At 37.9% G+C, this 18,189-nt stretch overlaps 1 protein-coding gene across 5 annotated transcripts in view; it reads right to left on the bottom strand.

The window, feature by feature from the left end:
* BICC1 (BicC family RNA binding protein 1) overlaps positions 1-18,189 on the bottom strand; it is a 91,171-nt gene that overhangs the window by 13,620 nt on the left and 59,362 nt on the right. For 4 of the 5 annotated variants that reach the window (XM_014882330.2, XM_014882329.2, XM_088168816.1 and 1 more), the window contains exons 4-11: positions 9,133-9,212; positions 7,813-7,971; positions 6,838-6,891; positions 5,840-6,034; positions 4,671-4,922; positions 3,317-3,448; positions 1,852-2,038; positions 304-462 (exon numbers count right to left, since the gene is read on the bottom strand). In XM_014882330.2, coding sequence (XP_014737816.2) covers positions 304-462; positions 1,852-2,038; positions 3,317-3,448; positions 4,671-4,922; positions 5,840-6,034; positions 6,838-6,891; positions 7,813-7,971; positions 9,133-9,212 — 1,218 coding nt within the window. Of the gene's footprint in view, positions 1-303; positions 463-1,851; positions 2,039-3,316; positions 3,449-4,670; positions 4,923-5,839; positions 6,035-6,837; positions 6,892-7,812; positions 7,972-9,132; positions 9,213-14,896; positions 15,052-18,189 lie in introns of those variants that run through there. The other variant, XM_088168818.1, reaches the window with a different exon arrangement.

Genomic DNA, 18,189 nt, shown 5'->3' on the forward strand with positions numbered 1-18,189 from the left:
GCTAAATCTGTATGTAGCTATGATATATTACCAAAGGTTTCCATTAGAATTGCATGCCAAAACCATAATGCTTTCTCTGGGTAGGTTAACTTTGATTTCTACATAAAACAGATGAAAAAACCGCCTGTGACAGCATGTCATACATTAAGTTATAACCTTAAATTTGCATATTTATTCATCTGTGCTAAGGTAAGTGTAGGAATTAAGGTTTCAAGGAATTAATTCATCTTGACTTGTCAACTGCAATTCTAATGACTTGGTATTGCACAGTTCACATTTAACACACATTAAACTTCTACCTACCTGTGGTGTTTGTGTTAGCAAGAGATGTTGCCCACAATGTGGGACTGGGTGTGCCTGAACTTGGACTCTGCAAAGGGCTCACAGAGCTATTAAGGGCATTCAACAGAGAGTTTGGAGCAGTTGAGGTGTTGACTGACAGGGCTGTTGGACCTAAAAGGCCTGCAGAAAATCATGCAAGTGAGTATTTAGTTCAGACTTACAGGAAAACATTTTCACATAAATAACAACTGAAAAGAAACAAACAAATCCCCTGCTAATTCGCATCAGCCTGTATTTCATAAACCAATTTTTACATTAAACCTGCTGTTCATTTGGTGCACATTAAGAATTCTTGCTCTTAAACTGGGCATCATAAATCCAAGAAGAATGGGAGCATCTTTTATGTCCTTCTACTGGACCCTAACTCTTGTCATAAGAGCGTCTGCACCGGCTGCTTCTCAGCCCCAGCATCCCTTTGTATCCCCTCTGCTGCCTCTGATGGTCTGTTTCAAAGCAGCATCATAGAGACAAGAAAGCAACTGCACTGCACCACCTCACTTTCATTTCACACAGTAACCTTTTTCTCAGAAGTTCCTGTGAATCAACCACTACTTGCACACTAGTAACTATTCAATTTCTTTTTGCACCTTCAACGTAGGCTGTGAATCATCCTCCAAATGTATTGATGACTCCCAAAACATTCCCCCAAATCAGCTCTTCGTTGAAAAGCATACACAAAGCAGTTCACCACTACACACTGAAAAGGTAAAAACTCCAAATTCACAAAGTGCAGTGTGACAAGAACAGTCACAGAAGCATCCTTAGAAACCACAATCAAATGGCACAAACATTTTCTCCTGTGTGACCCCAGGGAAGCATGTGAGATGGAACTACACAGCACTCCTGCATGGCAGGTCACAAGAGACAATCCTGGTTACATGAGAACTCAGAGTTTCTAGGACCTGTGTCAAGATTTATCATTAGATACTTCTGAGACTACCTGGTTTTTCTATGTATATGTTTCTGATACAAAGATATTCACAGAGCTTGAAAATAAAATGGTAATTTCAGTCTGGACTATGAACAGCTTCTATAAAATTAAGATAGGGAGTTTACTCATTTTTGTCCTAAATTTCCAACTGGGAAGGCCTAAACTAGAAGCACATGGATCCCTCAACTACAGTGAGATACTGATTTGAAATGTTGTGTTTGCTATATTACCTTTCCAGGCTTAAGTACCCACCCAAATTCAGGACAGCCTGAGACATAACACAGCTGAAGAGGCTGTAAAACCCATGCCCTGCCTCATCTGTATTTCCTTCCATTTCAGCTGAGTGGTTTGTGCACTTCCAGATATTTTTCTACAGGGATGAGTTCCACACCTGATTACAAATACCTTGGAGAAGTTTGATAGCAACAAACCCTTGAGAAGCCAGAGGCAGTTGTAATTCTCCAATGCTTTAACACAATTCCTTACACAAAACACATCTGGTCCTTTTTTCTAGTACAAGTGAATTAAGTTTAAAACAAAACTATATTAAAGGAAATATAAACATAATGAATGCATACCAAGCCCAGTGAGTCCTAGTCCTGCTGAGGACAAAATATCCAAACCAGGACAAGACAGACCAACAGGGCATGAGACAGTAGAGGGATTTGATACTATGGTGACGCCACTACTTTCAAGTCCCAAGAGACATTTCCGTGCCTCGTACATATTTAAGGCATTTCGTTCAACACTTTTTACAATCACAGACTGTAGGAAAAGAAAACAACAACAAAAAAAGGAAAACCAGTGAGGAACACTTCTTGATAACACAGTTCTGCAACATAGATAATTCTTCTTCACACCCCTGCATGGGTACCTCGACCACAGCAGTGGGGGACAGCATGAGCTAACACCCATTAGCAACTACTTAACTTCTGAAGTTCAGGAGAGTAAGACTTTTATTGTGGAGATCCTAAAAGACACCCCCCAGCTAGGGAACGCAAGAGGCCTCTCTCTCAGCTGCCTTCTCTTGGTAACGAATCCTTTTCAATCAGGCCAAGGCAACCTCTGTTCTGTTCCTTGGGTCAGGCCCCTGCCCCTTCCCTGTCCGTCAGCCTTTTGATCACTCCCACCCTGTTTCCCTGTTGGCCCTCATGCCCTAACCCCACCTCTGTGTCACCCTCATGTCTCCTGGTAATTGGTCCCTAATACATCTTCCCCTGCCCCAAAACCCCCATGTACCTATCCTGGACCCTCAGGCCAGCCCCTTTGCACACGCATAGCTGAAATAAATATCTCTTCAAAGGCCCTTCCTGCTTCTTTGCCTGCATCCATCTCAACAACTACCCTAACCACAACATTTCATAACCAATTTCATAAGGATTTGCAATGAGAATGGTGGAAGACCTCTGTAAGAAAATTAATTACTATAGTATTCGGTGCTACTTGGTAGACCAAATGTTAAGAGCTAGATAATTGAATCAATAATTAATATCTTCTCTTTTACCTGAACTTTATACCATTAAGTGGACAAAACCCCAGTTGTTCATATTAAATTTACCTACTAAATTCACAGCGGTCAGAGAATAAGGTAATAACTTTCTGGAAAATTAAATTACAAAGCCCCATTGCTTCTTGTACATCATCTACAGGATGTTTCTTTGTACTGCTTTTATATATCCCGACACAGGGAAGCTCACATACTGACACAATGGAATGATCATTAAAATTTAAAAACTTTTGCCTGCTTTGGCATTTTGTACAACACAAGTAACTTCAAGAGTTCCCTGTCCATACTGACCTAAATATTTTACAATAAACACCTCCCACTGTCTTTATTAATGTATGCTATACAAAAGCTAATTTCTTTACTATTAAGTATTTAAGGAAAGTCAAATCACCCTAAAGTAGAGCTGATATTTCAAGCAGAGAATACATATGGCTCTCACAAGTTTATGATCTGCTTAACTGGGAAGGAAGAGCACACATTAACTCATGAAAGTCTAAAAGGAAAGCCTAAAAGCAAAATACCAGCTTTGCACAAACCTTGCTTGGTTGTTTTGGCTTAGGCTTAATGCTTATGAAGACATCTAACTGCTCCATTAGCTGTGTTATAAACTGTGGTTCTACTTCAATTTCTTCCTTCATATCAAACATGAGCACGAGGGGAAGGCAACCCTGAAAAGAAAGGCAAAAAATTCCTAGCACTTGTAACTGGTCATTTTCCCATAAAAATGGTAGCAATAAACTGAACTATAGACATTGTTACATTTGTACATCATGAAGTAAGGTAAGTTCAGAAAAAATAGCAAGGATGAAATTTTAGGGAAAGCCATTTTAGGGAAAGCCATTTCCTTGTGTGCGAGAATAGAGGTGTATCTTCCTATCCTGAGACTCTGAACAAAGTATAGTAGAACAAGGGTGAAGTGATTTACTGAATATTTGGCATTCCAATCAGCACAGTCTTGTCAGGAAGTGATGGCAGGACACCCATACTAAAAGTCTCCTGTTAAACTGTTTGAAATAAGGAAGCACACTTGTAAAAAATCTCTAATTCACCATTGCCTAAGTCTTAACTTTTACCTTTCTCTTCCCCGTTCCACATCAGCTATGTAAATATTTTCCAGTGATATGGATAACATCTGTAACACACTTGAAATACTAAAGCTTTAGAGTAAAAACCCCAAAACAGAATGGTCCAGTCCTAGCATATTTTTTCCGTCAATATTCACATATATAAAAAATTTAAAACCATATAGTTATAACATATGTTATAACTATAGCACACATTAGTACTAAAATAATGGCTAAAGCCTCCTGTGAAGTTTAAAGACCAATATACCAAAAATCTCTACAAATATGATATTCATCACCAGAGCTAGTTTTATAAAAGGTCTTATAGAATTGTGGCTATGGTTCTATAAAGAATGTAACACATCAAAGTAAGTAATTATTTACTATGGTTTCCCAATTTGAAAACTTGCCTGCATGGGAACTAAGGAATTCCTGACATTTTCCCTCAAAAGAAACCTATTTACCTGACAAACACAGAAAAGGCAGGTTGGCAAAATAAAACACAACCCGTCACCCAACACCCACAAAACATTTCAGAAATCTGCCTCTACTCAGAGGCATATTGTAACTGTAAATTTAAATTACTTACATTGCATTTATATTACCAAGGTTATTTTTCAAGTCACTTTACCAGAGATTACAAATATTTTCAGCAACTACAAACACTGACAAAAGCCCGACAAAAACTGAATCAGCTATCTGCAGTGTGAATAGCAATCCTTCCTCTCTAAGGCTAATTTACACATGACTTGCAAATACATGTAGAGCAAGCATATTTTCTATGATCTGGCAATTTTTTCACGCAACTTTCACTGAAAGTATTTACCATGAGATATTGCCTGGCAAGACAGACAGACTCAATTGTGCCCTGGAGGTAGACAGTGGATTTCTTTTGTGGGTTACTAGGGTCAGGGAAGTGGATCTGAGCACCAGTCCTCTGCATGATATGTTTGATGTTGCTGCCATTTCGACCCATCATAAAGAGATGATGCTGCGCTGCGATGTCGAGCTGTGTGCTCACAGGGATTGCAGAGGCCAGGCTCCCAGCCAGGTGTTCTAACAGCATGGCTGTTCCTTCCTGGGGGAAATGGGAGAAACAAGTGAAACGCTCACAAACACAAAAAAGGAGATCTCAGACTGCTTCCTTTCTTGTCATGCACTCCACAGGCAAGATAAGAAAACACTGTTGGGTTTAAAACCACAATCGATTTGTTAAAGGTAACAAATGCACTAAACTTTTCCCAGTACTCCGATTTTATGACCAAATGGGAGTAAGTACACTCTGTAAGAGACAGTAAGACAATGCCACGTGGTTTGGTCCCAACAGATCTTTTGTGGCCACAAAGGCAGTCAAAGTGAACAGAGATTTATCTGGGTAGGTACACTACTTGCAAAAATTGCCTCTTGGTGTTGGGCTCAGATGTTCTTACTGGCTTGAGATACACCCACCTGGGACCATATCAATCTCTCATACTGCCAGTTCCTAACAAGAACACTTTTTTACTTTATTAAGAAGAACAGGCTCCTGGCAGTTCATTGCCTTGGCTGTTAAATTCACATATCCAAGATGGATTCACAAGATCAGTTTTATTGACTGATTGGGCAACTTTCAAGGTTATATATTTGTGCACATGTTGAGAAGAGCTCAGCATGAGCAATTTGAGATGGGAGGTGTATTTTGTGCTTTTTGTTTGCATTGTTTTTGAATTAAAAGCTGGGTAAGACCAACATGTATTCCAGAATTGCCAGAAACCTGAAGTGTGCAGGAGGTGAACACTGGATTATAACCTTACCACCAACGAGGCTGAATCCTAAACTTAAAACTATTTTCTATGCATTTTTACACTTCACCTGTATAAGTACAAGAAAAAATTCAAACCCTCAGGGTTTGCAAGTGATTATAGAATAACATATGCTGATGAGGCAAGATACACCATCTTAGATATACAAATTATAAATACATGACATTTCAGAAACCTTAAGAGCATAGATTACCTTCACAGCACTAGTGTTGTTTTGTGACCCTCTGACAATGACTGTAGCACCATACATTCGAGAGCGTTGTTTGAAGGAAACTGAAATGTTGTATGTCTGACATACGTGCTGAATGGTTGGAGAATTAGGATCTGGGATGGGTTGGAGAATTCCAGCAATAGGCAATTCAAACATGAGTACCAATGGAAGCAGCTCCTACAACAACAATGAAGAGGAGATATTGAAAACCAGGTCCATACTCAAACTACAACAATTTTATTCCTCAATCATAACGTACCTGTCAGTGATGATTTAACTGACAAAACACATCCTCTGCCCAGAGTTCATGGATTAAAAATTTATTGTCACTTGGAAAAAGCACCTCTTTTTCCAGGGATATTAGAGTGGGGATTTTTTGCAGAGGGTTTTGTGAGTTTCATTTGGTTGATTTTTTTTTCTCAAAAATAGCAGGAGCATTTGGAATAAGGTTGGGATGTCTGGCTATAGAATTGCAGTAAGCTTTTGGTAATTTATTTGATTTTTCATTATCCATGCCAAAATACACATAAGAGTTGAAACTAAAAGGAAAAGATAGAAAACATCTACAAGTGGAGAATGACACTGGATTATTTACACAAATTATACATGAAAATCGTTGAAATGCAAGAAGTGCAAATTGCCTTTCCCAAGTCACAGATTCACATAGGATGCCTGACCTTCCACAGGCAATCTGTGGTGGGTAAGTTAAGATGTAATTTTCTACACAATATGGAATTAATTTACGTCTTGCTTAGAGTATAGACTTCGTGTTCAAGACCCACTTTGGGCCAGTTAAAAATTCAGCCAGAATGTGAATCACTGTTATAATACCCTTGGCATATTTCTTATAGGGATGCTCACATTTGTTCCTACATTTCTGCTGTCGCCAGACAGGGCAGACAACCCCAGGATTCTCAAAACTGCATTTTTTTCCCTGATAGGTGTTTTCAAGGGGACACTACACTGAGCTAGAGCATTACCCGAATTCTGACTCTTGCAGACTCCACTCCAGCTGGTTGTCCTGCAATAGACACCTGGAAGAGCAAGAATACAAAAAACATTGGATCATATTTTCAAGTGAGGCTTGGAAAAGTTATTCAGATAGCTGTGCTCTCCTTAAAAAAAAGTCTAAGAAAAAAATTCAACATCTTTCACACCTGCTGACATCCTAATTGTTCTCTAAACACTAGCTGACAACTATAGCCAATATTAAAGTTACAGCATCTTAGGTTATACATACTTAAGCTAGAAAAAAAGAATACATCAAAAAATACAGCGGTTTAGGTCAAATAATGTAATTACTACTGTATACATGTGCTCAGTGCTAATATTCAGACAACAGTAGATTTTCTTGAATGTCTTGAAATTACTGCATTTTGCCCAGCAGCCATTAGGATGCACAAGTGGGAATTCTAAGTACAAGGATGAGAGACTTGAAAGTAAACATTCCTTCAATATTAGAACTAGAAAAGATGTACAATTCAGGCTCAGTGACTTATTCTCATGAAGTTAAACTCTTACAATAGGACATTCATTTCTGCTGGCTACTTGCTAAGTTTAGTTTTCAACTAAGTTACACCATAAGCAAAAAGAACAAAAAAAACCAAAATCAGTTTGCTGAATAAGTCATTGCATTGAACAGGAAAAAATTACAAAAGCAGATTTTTTCATACCACTTCTCTACCATTCACACTAAGCTGCTGACTTCTGTATGAGCAAAGTAATTTTAGCTTAAAAAATTTAAAATTATTCATGAGCCATCACAAATTGTTTCCATCTGTTTTTACAGATTTGCTCATTTAGGAAGCCCTGTACTTTCCACACAGTGTAAATACCAAAAAGTATTTCCCTGAATATGAACACACCATCCCCAAAAAACTCATATTGATGAGAGAAGTTTAGAAATGTTTTATACTCTCAGGAATTACAATACAAATGAGCTAAACAATACTTACTTGGTTGCTCTTCTCTGCTTGATTGTTCCTATTTGAGTCTGGAAAATGGATATGGCATCCCGTTTCCTCCATCACTTTTTTAATATTATTGCCACCTTTACCTATCACATGAGAATGTTCTGTATGTGAAACATCCATCTTCAAGGTTACCCGATTGCTCTGGAAATCAAGCACCCACAGTTAGAGTTGGTCACAGCAGAACCTGAGCATTTACATTTTTAAGAGTAATGTAACTTCAAAAATGACATCAAAATCGCATCTCCAAAGTATTTTTGCTATTACTTCTAGTCAAGGCTGATTTTTAATAGGAATTGGTTGGATGTTAATTTGGTCTTGTTTTCTTTCTAGTGAGGAAACAACATGGACATAAACACCCCAAAAGATGCATCTTAAAACGACTAAGGCTTTTAAAATACCCCTGAACTTTCGTCAACTGTGACTTAAATGTCCTTTTGCAATTTATTCTAATTTCTTTTAACTCTGTGTTCTCTCAGTTGAAGTCACACACCCCTGTTTGATCAGAAAGGATTACATTATGAAGACTTTGCAAATCAAAGCCATGGGACCAAGTAACTGTTTCTTCTTCCTTAAACAATTATTTTTTGGTACATGAATTTTTAAAATACACAAACACTGACTACAGCTATTCTTAAAAGCTCTATTGTTAACAGCTCATAATAATGTTTTTAATAGCTGTTCAAAAAGTGGTGCTTATCACTTGAGTGCTCCTTTTGGCAATCTGTTCAGAGGAACAGGAAGGTGCCATACCACTACACAGAAGCCATAAGCATTGCCCCAAAAGAGCTGCTGATAAATGAAAATAATATCTGATGAACAGAAGAGATTCCCAGCCAAAATCTAGATGTTCTAGAAATTCTGTTCCTGATGCATCAGAGTGTAAGAACAGAGTAACAGTTAAATCCAAAATGGCATAAATGCTCCTAAAATCAAATTTCAAACAGAAACAGAAAATTTGGTTCTCTGAAGTGGTTGCATAATCTACTGCTTGCAGTGAAGCTGTATTTCAGATTTTGAAGTAAAACCCCAATTCAATGAACAAATCACTTATGCTTTTAGCCATATGGCTGGAAATATTATTTCTATATAATTCAGATCTGGAAAAGCTGCTTCAAGCAAGTATTTTTCTTGCAAAACGTTTAAATATGTGGGTATACACCAATATCAACATCTGCAAGGCATTTATTGGAGACTTTGCTTCAGAGCGTCCATAAATACCTTCTCTTGAAATGTGCCCATTAAAGATATCAATGTCACCACAAAATTAGGGGCTAAGGTGTCATTCTAAGAAAGTTTTCTTACTTTTGTGTCCAAGACAGACATGATTTTCTCCTTTGCTTCTTTAACGTTTTCTTTTTTTCCAGAAACTTTAATATGGGGATCTATAAAAGAAATAAACTTGTAAGAAAAATACAGTAAAGTATCTATTAAAAAATTTCCTTACTGCTAAAATAAATCTGAGCAATTTATAATCCAGTGTACCACCTGCCTTTGGCTGAAATCAGCTGAAGATCAAAATTCCTTATTCCATCCCTTCAGCCCCACAATTAGGATTACCAGATGAACTTATTAAACATGAGAACCAGCTTAAAATAAACAGAAACCAAATTCCAAATGTATATCACAGTATCATAAACATTGTCTACAATGCAATTACATAGCTAAGCCACCATATCTTCTCAAATCAGAAGTAACAGCGGTCAACTCAAAGCTTTTTGGCAGCCCACCAAACTCAAACCCTCCCTCATCATCACTTCATTATATTTAATTAGTATCTACAAATATCCTTTGCAGTTTTAACCTGGCACTAAAGGTGTATCCACCCAAACTTTTCTGATTGCAGAAATTTCATTATCAAATGAAATTTAAATGACACTTTATTAAAACGAATTGCTGAAGTTCAAGTACATAAATTAACAGGAACACTAGCTGACGTTGGGTTTTGCCCAGTGAGATCTAAAATATTGATTCTACAGCCCACTTGGTTTACAATATAATTTTCAGATCTCTGCCCTTAAACAACACAAGGTGTTGGGCTGAGCTAGCAGGTGCAGTTCTGCATCCCATAATATACACCAGGTCAGAGAGTACAGACCCGACTTTGGAACTAAACCAAACAACAATTACTCCAAGTGTGAAAATTACACATCAGCCAGTTTAGCAGCACCATCTGGTGTCCAGGAGCACAAAGTGCCACAGTGCAAAATTACCGTCAAAACATTAAATGGAAGTTCAGTTATAACAAAGAAATGCCCAACTACCACCCACATCTCTAATTGTTAGAAACAAGGGGATGATATTGCAGGCGATGCCTCCCTTCCCCTGCTCTTGAGTCCTCTGCCCTTTTGCAATGCCTTTTTCTCCCATGATACAATGGACGGTTCTTAAAAAAAAAAAAAAAAAAAATCCCAACCCTCTTCTGACTCTTGAATTAATGTAATTCATTATACTAGACAAATACAGACATCTCAGGGAATATAAAAATAACTATATTCTCGATGGCAGGAGAAAACAGCTGTAGCACAACATATCTGCCTTTCCCATCATCTCAGTGATTGAAATCACTTCCCTACTACAGAAATGTGAAATAATACAACCTTAGGCTGTAAACCTGTTCTATTCAATTGAAACTCTTTAAGTTGTGCCTGGATACTCTTTTCATTCCAACAGTAAAAATAAGCCTCTAGTCTTTACCACTGAGAAGTTCCAAGCACATTCAGCTGGGGATGCAGAAACACTGAAGGAACACAGGATTCGCTGCCAAGTTTCATGAAAGTCAAGAAAAATGCAGCATTTTGAGTTCTGAGAAACAGATATATTCTATTTTTAAAATGGAAAAACCGTAGTCACAAAACCAGGGTACACACACAGAACCTACAGAAGCTTCAAAAATCTGCTACTTCAGCCTTTCACAATGGAGCAGAGTCAAACAAAAACCCAACAAAGTAGTGTTTTAAGGGCAAATTTTCTTTTCTAAGTTGACAGGAAGCCATATGGTTCTAATGCATTTAAGCTGTGAATGATATTTGAAGTGGATGTTGCAGTCAGAAATTCCCAGAAGCAGATTCTAGCACAGTGTGTGCTCCAAGTGCTCTTTACATGCAACCATGAAAAATACAAGCCCAGACCATCATCACCATGAAGCCAATTTTCACATATTTGCAAACATTATATTTAAATACACATTTGATTATATGTAGGAAAATCACCTGAAATCAAGCCTGGCATCCTATTAGTACCAGAGGAGATTACTATAATTCCAGAATATTATTTGCTTACTCATGAGTGAAAATGCAGTTTAGAATACCTATTTTTTCCATTTCTCATCTCAGCTGGACACCTTTCTATTGATAGTGACAGCTTCAGCCAAACATCCTATATTTCTACACTTGTTTGTTCTTTTAAGATGAAAAACACTCAATTGCTCAGTTTAAAAAAACCAAAACAAAACAAGGAAGAACCCACAAAGCAAAAAAGGAATCCACTGATGCCAGTGACAATTAAAAAATATAAATATATTACCAAATCTTTCAAAATTGGTCTTAAGTACCCTCTCCATACTTGACTTCTCAAGAATTCAGTGGTTGGAAATGGATGTGAAGCAGGTCAGTGTAAGTCAAAGAAATTAGTTCTTTGAGAGTTGTTCACTTTCATTCAGTGAAACACTATTTAAATACAACATCCTCTTGTCTGAAAAGAGTTACTTGTAACTAAAAGATTTAGAAATGTTTGAATTGGCCTTGCCTGCGTTGAAAGCACATTGAAACTACATATGATCTACAGGAAAATTCACAGGTACCCAAATAACAATTAACAAACAGATAATTTCAGGAATCAGTTAGGAATTTATAGAGACAATTAGATCATAATAACCTGATTTTCTGTGCACTACAGAAACAAAATTTCTTAATATAGTTGTGGAATCAAATAGCTTGTTTGCTTTGCAGCTGATCCCATGGATTAACAGTAACATTTAATTTAGAAAAAAAATCCTACCTTGTCTTAAGCACCAAGACAAAAATCTTGGTTGGATAAAGCTCTACATGTAATATTCGAAATACACAGAGGTGCGATGGCAGCAATGTCCTGTCAAAGTGCCCAGAAATAGACATGGCGCTCTCAGAAGTGTGGGAAGGATTGTCAGGCACAAAATCGTAACAAGTGTGATGCATGTCCAGTACTGACAGTGCAGATAAGCACAAACCAGCACTCCAGTCCTTATTTCCACTGATCCACAGCCAACCAACACCGCTGGCTGCAGCCACAACAATGCCACTTTTCTCCAGGTGATGCTCAGTCATTTCTCCTCCCTAAGGAACACAGGGTTTGATGCCTGTTCTTACTTGGGGAAAAAAAAACCAAACACCTTTTTTTTTAAGCTCCTCTATACAACAGGAAGTATACTCCATATAAAACTACAGAAAGAGAATAAAGAGCAGGTGCCTACCATAAATAAAGACGTGAGACACCAAAGCTTTGCAAACTATTTGCAAACAGAACAAAGGCTTCAGAAGAAGTCTGTGTGTTAGAAGCATATAAGGCTTCAATACTTTAAATAAAGTGTAGTATCAGGCCCTGGAAAAGGTTTTAACTCATAAGAAACAATATGATTAGTGTCCTGCAAACTATTAAAAACGCCATTTAATAGTAATCCATCTTTTCCATCAACTATGAAGGGCAGTATATTTTTCTTTAGGAATGGAAAAGAAAAAAGTAATTTTAACAGGCCTTTCCCTCCCCCCAACTTCCAAGAATGAAGGAATATTTACATAGCTGAAGTTACCCAACAGACACTGCTGGAAATTTTTCTCAACAGTCTTCATTTTGCCAAACTTCTGCCTTCAAGTGGTCTTTTATTGCTTCTATCCTCAAATTCCTCACTCCACTCTTTGGCAGAGTTTCACCTTCTCAGTCTTTGTCCACAGTTATATGAGCAAGCCTCCAGCTTTATTGCTACTATTGTGTGTGACACTTCAGTAAACAAAATAAAATTCCTCCAAGCAAAAGTATGTTTGTGCCAGTGCAAATGCATCTAAACCAACTACTGCCAGGCAAGAAATACTTCAAATAATGAAGCCATTTAACTGTGTAGGCCTCTCCTGAAATTCAAGTGTTACATTTAATGTCCAGGGCAGCTCTTCACAGCTATGCATCCAGCTTGTTTACAGGATGAACAGCCGTAAGTTAAGTAACACAAATACCAAATTACCACTACTCTAAAAATAGCCAGACAACTGGGCAACACCAGGGCAGATGACATTCTTAACGAGTGGCTGATTAAGATCTGAATAGCCCGAGAGTATTACAGAATTTGAGCCATTCAAACAAAAACACAAAAGAGACACAGCATTTTTAAGAGACAAGTTATGAGAGTGTCTGTCCCAAAAGTACCAACAAAAACACACTAAGCTATATAAGAAGTTAAAAAGAAAAAAAAAAGCCAAACCCAACAAATTAACACATAGAAGTTAGTACGTTCTCATCTGAAAGGGCAAATACATTGATCACCCTACAAGATGAAGATACATAGACTTATAAAACAAGTGAATTAAGCAAAAAGGTCAAGTAAGGCTTCCTATTAATATGGAAAAAAGGATAATTAAATTGAAACTATTTAATGCTCATAAATAAATCAGGAAATACTATGTGTACAGTTTTAGGAGTGGATATTCCCTCACCAAAGCAGATGATTGTAATAGCCAAGAGACTTGAAACAGGCTCAAACTATTGCCATGGAAAAGCAATATTAAGGCTAAAAGCATGGAGCAAATGCTCGGGAGTAAGGGCACATGCAAAGGATCTCCGATTGAATAATAAATTCGTCACTTGGACAGTTGGTGCTCTTGGCTTACAAGTTTAAAAGAATTCTTACCTCTCTCCAATACAAGTCAGGGCACTCACTTCTCCTCCCAGTGTCTAAACCACAGAAGGAAAAAGCTACTCATGTATTAAGGCAGAAAGCAATGAGCCATTTCCTACTGCAGACTCCTGAGTATTCTCAGAGGTATCACTCAATAACAAGACTTTTTTTTTCTTTTGGGACTTGTCTTTTTTCTTGGTTTTTAGCTGAAATTAGAGTGCAGCATCATTTTCTCTGAACAAGATTTCACTCAGCTAACTTGGGCATGATCAAAAGCCTACCCAGAACATCATAAAACTCAACATGGGCTGTGAGCAATTAAGAGTGTCTTCAGAGGAGACATATCCTGAGGCTCTGGGCATTCTGGGGGATCTGGTTGTTGTGGACAAACAACTGATTATGAAATGTCTCTGGGAAGAGCTAGAGCTACTGCCTATATGTGCACACAAATTTGAAAGACTCTTTGTCTTCTCAGCACTTTTTCACTCTTAGCTTTCCCCATTACTGGCATCTAACTCCAAGCCATCTTCAGAAGAATTTCTGTTCAACTCAGGACATGAGAAAGAAGCTGAGAAAAAAGCAAACACTTGCATTGTCCCTGCACACTATTCCCTCCAGGGAAGGCAGTTTACATGCAGCCCTTCACTCTCTTGTTACAGTTTGGTAGCTGCCACCTATCACCTGAGGAGCATTAACTGCCAGAGCACTGCTTTTCAACCCTGCCCTGTAACAATTTCGTGATGTGCAGCCAGCAATCCATCCCCTCCTCACTTCTCCCCACCATTTATAGTACTACACTTATATACACATACATACACAGGCAGACATACACAAATATTCACGAAGCAGAGACTGAGTAACACACTGATCATACACACACAGAAACCTGAAGAAAAGCAGTGCAGCACCTGGTAGAGCAGAGAAAAGAATCTTGTTTCTCAAAGATTTCAGAGCAGCTCAAAAGAAAACATCAATATCTGCAACACGCTACTTAAAATGGCTCTTAGAGTGAAATATGTTTGATGTAGCCTCACAAATTAAAATAAATGAGATGCACTTGTACATGAATCATAGCTGAATCCCACATTTGGATCTCCTATCAGCTTTAAAACATCCCAGCAGAACACTGAAAATTCATGTTCAGAATGCCCAGAATTAAGTGAAAAGTAGCCAGAAACATCAGATAAGCTTTAAAAAATAGATTACCTGTACAACTTAACGTTTGGAGAAATAAACTATTGATGACTGGATTTCGGACCACTGACAGAGGAAATGAAGCTGAAAAGACTTCTCTTAAAGCATAAGCAAAGAGGGAAGACAAGGAAGAGGTAACAAATCATATGGCAATTTAAACAGAAAAGTGACCAGATTTCAAGGGAGAAGGGGAAGGCCAAGGTGGAGAAGAAAACCTGAAAAGAAGAAATGAGAATTAATTAATTGTAATCACCAAGACACTCCATTTCAGTTACAAAACTTCAGTTACTACCATGACCAGCTTAAATTCCTTATTTTAATTCTAAAAAGAGCCATTAGGGACATCTTGCAAATACAGTCAGCCACAAAAAGACACATGCTATGCAGCCCTTCTGCTGCCTCTTGGGCAGTTGCTCTTCAGCCTTTAGCCCAAGCAGCCACCCAAAGCAAGGCAATCTCTCAGCAGGACACAAAGTCTCTTTTGGCTTATTTTTTTCAGCATGGACCCAACAAATTCACAGTTCATGACTTAAATATCTGTTGCCATTGTATCTCAAAGCATAAACACAGAATCACAATGCCTTGGAAAGAAAATAAGAAATACAGAGAAGAAAAAAAGCTACAGTATTTTAAGATCAGCTGAACAGAGGACCTAGAAAACAGCCACAACATTTCTATCAGAAATAACACCACTGTATCTTCACTGCACACAGACTCATACTCAGGGTTGCAATTCGGATGCATAAGCCATGAGATAATTTTAGTTTCTCACACACACATTCTCAAAAAAGTCCTTGTGACTGCGTTTTTCTAAATAAAAAACATCATCTGACTCGTGAGCTCAAATTCACGCCTCAGGCTCAGCCTTCCTTGCAGTGCTCCCACATCCAATCCCTGGTTATTGCTGCACCTCTTAATGTCCGATTGCCCTGACTGACTGCACCCCACTGTGTGAGCTGGTTTGGACACAGCCACTGGAAGGATGAATTCTGTGGCTGGACCAGAAGGATGCAGATTGTCTGCAGCAAAGATTAATATAGGCCTGAGTGAGCAGGACAAACAGACCTGTCCTTCTGGGAAATGGTATTGGAAAGATAGAAACTGCTGCCTCCCAACAGGACATCAGACATCAGGTGACTAAAGCCAAAGGGAGATCATAAAATATTTTTGATCACCATTATAAATACTTTACCTTCCCTGCTTTAGTATCACACTCTATGAAATGAATTTTCCCCAGGAAAGCTTTCCTTTTCCAGATTATATTTTTAGAGGTTATTTCAACTGTATTCCTGATGAACATGGTGAATAGGTATCATTTTCTGTTTGTTTGCTGTTTTTCTAAACAAAGAGATAAATGGCAACTCCTGTAAAGAAACATCTAAACTGTCTTCTTGAGAACTATTCAAGAACCAACAGCTACATGACTTAGATGAAAATTCTGACAATCCAGTAAAAATCCAGTCTAAGAGGCCATAGGAATACTGATTCAGAGGCTTAGTAGGCTCTTATAAAAAAAGAACTCCAGTACAAGCAGAACACTTTAACAGCCTAGCTTTTCTTCCCATGTACCAGACACTAATAACATTGCTTACAACAGATAGATACTAAACTAGAAAAAGTTCATGAACTCTATTTTGAAGCTGTAAGAGGTAATTTTCTTAGATAGTGTTAGATCATTAACACACAACCATTTCTCTACCTTGGGCTTGAAATTTGAAAGATCAGTACATATTTTAAAGTTATGATAATATTAAATGTATGAAATTTGACTCAAAAATTGCTATGTTATCAACAAGTTTTTGCCATTGACTGAACATGACTATTTCTTTTATTATTTTTTAGAAGCACAAGGTACACTTTTTTTTCCAGCCAGCACGGCAATGTATTGGCTTTTTCCATGCACCACAACTGTGCAGGCTGTAGTCTCCAGGAAGAAAAAGGCAAATAGAAAGATAAGGAAAGTAGTGTTTCTATCTTCCCTCTAAACCACTTGGGATGCACCTAATCAACAAAAAACATTATCCATCTGGTGACAATTGGTTCTGAATATGAAAACCTTCTAGATGCCTTTATACCAACAGTTTACTACATGAATACCGAATCACATTTTAATTATGTAACAATTGACCATTTCTTAGCTTTTAGCATGGCAATATATATACAGCACTCTAAGAGCTGTATATCTTGCATTATCTTTCCATTATTCACAGATATTAAATTATTTTCAGTATAACAGCCAGTTTGCAGCTGATTTGGGAAGAGAACATTAATCTCCTAAAGAACAGTGACTTTAAAACTTCTGCTTTTCTTTTCAGGGAGGGGCTCAGAGCAAGCAAACACTGCCCACACTGCTCCACTGCAAGGGTAATTTCTTTGTGACATACTGAGAAATAAGAACACCAAACACATGAAAGATGTCCAGTGTTGCCTTTCAAATCAAGAAATCATTCCTGAGCTGTTCTCAGATGAATTTTTTCTGCATCACTTCCGGCCATCTGTCTCTCCCCAGAATTACATAAGAGCAAGACTCACTTCTGGGAAATTAATCACCTATTGGGCATCTCTGCAATGTGAATTTCAGCAGTCATTCTGACAAATTGCATTTTGTGTCCTAAAAATTGGGTTTAAATAAAAAGATGGGCATCAGAGTGGAATACATTCAGTCTCCAGTTTACATGCAAATGTAATGCAGAGCACATTGCACGGTACCTGCTTGCTAGAACCTTCTAAAAGTCCGAAACCAATACATCAACTAATTACAATTTTCGCTGGAAGATTGTGACAAATTTGTACTCTCAAGTAATTTAATTAAAGCAATAAGTTTATATTACTACATTCCAGAGCTTCAAATTTCAGTTTTACTACAGTTGCTGCCAAGCACACTCACTGGATGTTAAGCCCCTTGATAATTCCCTTCATATTACAACTGTGTTTGTATTTTACCCCTCCCTTGTCTGGCCAAGTGTAAATAAATCACTGTTTTTCACAGAAAACACAGCAAGCCCTGATCAAAAACAGAAAAGCCCAAAATCTTCCTACTCTTACAGGAATGACCAAAGTTCAAATCACTCTTGTGTAAGTGTATTTAAAGTACAATGCCCACCTGCTGGATCCTTTGCTACCTAGAGTTTCCTTAAAACATTCACCAATGTGACCATTTTGTCTTCCTGGAGCCAGTAAAAATCCATGACTTTAAGCTCTCATGGCTGCAGGCACACACCTCCCCGAGCACAGAAACACTGGCAAGCTGAGCACAAAGGAGATAAAAGGCTCAAGCAAATGTGACTTTCTTCAAAAGCCTTGTC

Source organism: Sturnus vulgaris, chromosome 8 (genome assembly GCF_052056855.1).
Source record: "Sturnus vulgaris isolate bStuVul1 chromosome 8, bStuVul1.hap1, whole genome shotgun sequence".
Taxonomy (NCBI): domain Eukaryota; kingdom Metazoa; phylum Chordata; class Aves; order Passeriformes; family Sturnidae; genus Sturnus; species Sturnus vulgaris.